General features: G+C 60.7%; 1 protein-coding gene across 1 annotated transcript in view; it reads right to left on the bottom strand.

Annotated features, from left to right (window-relative positions):
- Positions 1–398: 398 nt before the first annotated feature.
- Positions 399–2,641, bottom strand: part of LOC104123813 (rho GTPase-activating protein 32) — an 84,211-nt gene continuing 81,968 nt past the window's right edge. Inside the window, 2 exon segments of the mRNA XM_009636098.2 lie at positions 399–2,425; positions 2,428–2,484. Coding sequence (XP_009634393.1) covers positions 513–2,425; positions 2,428–2,484 — 1,970 coding nt within the window. The 3' untranslated portion in view covers positions 399–512.

The following is a 2,641-nucleotide window of genomic DNA, read 5'->3' as shown; positions in this document are numbered from 1 at the left end:
GGGGGGGTGGGGGGGGGCAGGACAGCGTTTTTCCAAGGCGTGTCACCTTTCTTGGGAGCAAGCAGTGGGATGGGCGAGCTCCTACCCAGGGGGCTTGCAGGGAGAACAGCTGAGCTGCATGCACAGTCATGCACAGGACCATGGGGTGAGGAAGCGGTGGTAACGGCCAACGTCAGATCTGGGGAAGGAAAAACTTTCCCTTCCCGCCCCGCTGCCCCGACAGCATCTCTTTCGGCTCTGCCCGGCCTCTCCAGCAACAACTGTGTGCCAACAGCCTGCCCTATCGTTCCAGTTGTCTCAAAACTACATGAAAAAGCTCTATCTCTACTACATAAAAACAGTGAGTGGTGGGCTGGTAGGGGTGGGGCTGAAGGTGGGTTTGCTTTGCTCATCGGGGCAGGGTCAGGGGGGGTTTGTTTTTTTTTTTTTTTTCTCCGTCACTGAAAAAATAAAACAGTCCGCTGTCCAGCAGAGGCTGCTTAGACTCTATCCCTCCTTCCCCCCACACCAGCTCACTCAACGTGGACCTCTGTTTCAGGCCTCTGCAAACACAGCTCTGTCGGGAGGAAGGCTCCCTGGCCAAGGGCCGTGGCGTAAGTTCTACTGTGCACGTGGGTAAAACTGGGGGGCACAAAGCCCCCTCCTCCAACATAGCCCCCTCTTTGGTGCTGAGGCATGTTATGGTAATCTTCCAAATTATCGTACTGGGACACCACAGTCATAGTGCTTTGGCGTTTCCCAAGGGTTTGGTAGGGGTAGAGGAGGGCAGAGTCCCTCTCCATGGTTTCGGGGTGCTGCATTCTGAGGCTGTGGCTCCGTTCGGGCTTGGGCGGTGGCACCATGGGAGAGGCGGCGTGCTCCTCCTCTTTGTAGCAGTCTCTGGAGTGTTTCTCCATGGACGTGGTCGGCCTGGCTCGAGACCTCTCCAAATCCGGCCTGTCCTCTGCCAACCTCACCTCCTTGTGGTTCAGTCTCAGGGTCTCCTGGTTCGCCGGGATGTACTTCCCACCCGCGTGCTGGTAACCGATGGGCTCGGAGGGCTCTGGGCCACCTTTGGGCCTGTAGTCAGGATAAGGGGGCCCGTTTTTGGATTCGGAAGGCTGCCTATGGCTCGCTTCTGGCTGCAAGTGCGTCCTGTGTTCGTTGGTGTTGCAGCCCGGCTCGTGCAGCTTGCGGTTTCGGATGCTGCTCTGCTTCTGGGGAAGGGACGGCTTCTCCGACTGCCCGTTCCCGTAGCCCCCGTGGTAGTGGGCTCTGTCCAGCTCTGGCTCAGGGTGCTGCATGTAGTAACGCTCGTCCCCCTCGGGCGTAGCTGCTTTGGCCGGGTACCTCCCCTCCTTCCCTTCTGCCACGGTGAGGAGGCCACTTTTCCCAGGATCTGATTTGCTGCGCAAGTGAATCACATCCAGTCCCCCCAGTTCCTCCTGCAGCAGCGGGGCCACGTTATCGTACTGGGACATCACTGGCCCTTTGACTTTCTGGCGCGTGCGGCTCTCCCGGCGAATAGACTGCATGCGGTACTTCTCCATGTCCTCGAGGTCCCACGACATGTACATGTGCTTGATGTCCGGGGCGGGAGGCACGTCTCTGCTGATGAAGCTGTGCTCTTTGCCTGCCAGGTGGCTGATGAGGCCGCCCCGAGGGTAGGCGGACAAGCTGGGGTAGCGGTAGAGCCCTTTGCTTTGCAGCCGGGAGGCGTACGACGTGAAGTCTCGGCTGGGCAGGGCGTGGAAAGGCCTGACCCGCACGGTGCTGTAGGGGTCCAGGTCGTAGAAGCTCCCATCAGCGGTGGTGTAGTAAGAGGATCCGGCAGAGCTGGAATAAGGACTGTACCGGTAGTGTACCCGCCCGTTCTCAAAGTAAGGCTGCAGCTGAGTGACGTGGTAGTCGGAGTGGGGCTGATATGGCTTGTACTGATAGAGGGGCCGCGGGCAGTACACTGGCTCGTCGTCTGGAGGTACCTCGGTGCGTGAAATGGGAACGGAGCGGATGGCAGAGGCGGCGGGGGTGGGGACGTGCAGCGACTGAACCCTCCGGATGGTGGGGTAGGGCGGAGCGTCCTCGGCGTAGCTGGCGTTACGCAGGCCCGTTGGGCTGACGGAGGACACGAACTCCGTCCGGCTGCGAGGCTTGGAGTGGAGAGCCGAGGTGCCCTTCCCTTGGTTCGTGTAGGTGTTGTAGCGAGTGCTGGCAGAAGTGGGTGTCTCTGACCGAGGAGGGTAGGCTTGGTGCTGGTCAGGCTTGCTGTGGTAGGAGGCGTGAGGAGGAGGAACGCTCTCGGGCCTGTACTGATGGATGGAAGCCGGCTTGTGGTGCAGGTAGGCGTCTGGCCCGGAGGGCTCGGGGATGCTCTCTGGCTTGGGATGCGGCACGTACACGGACTGCAGGGAAGCGTGCTTGGGTGGGGGAGGCGGCGGTGGTGGCAGCAGGGCTTCCTCCACAGAGGCGGCCAGCATGGAGGAGGACAGGAAGGCGTGATAATTGGAGTTGTTGATGGCGTCCGTGTTGTTGGAGTGCATGGCGGCAGCAATTTTGCTCTCCAGCGTTCTCACAGGCGGGACGGGGGGTGTAAAGCTGTAGGAGGAGTGAGTCGGGACGGACTCGGACCGCAGGTGCAGCGGGGGAGCCCTTGTGGTCTCCC

The sequence above is a fragment of the Egretta garzetta genome, unplaced genomic scaffold, assembly GCF_000687185.1.
Source record: "Egretta garzetta isolate BGI_Z169 unplaced genomic scaffold, ASM68718v1 scaffold773, whole genome shotgun sequence".
Classification (NCBI taxonomy): domain Eukaryota; kingdom Metazoa; phylum Chordata; class Aves; order Pelecaniformes; family Ardeidae; genus Egretta; species Egretta garzetta.
The sequence above is the reverse complement of the archived record's forward strand: the minus strand, read 5'-3'. Positions and strand labels throughout refer to the sequence as shown.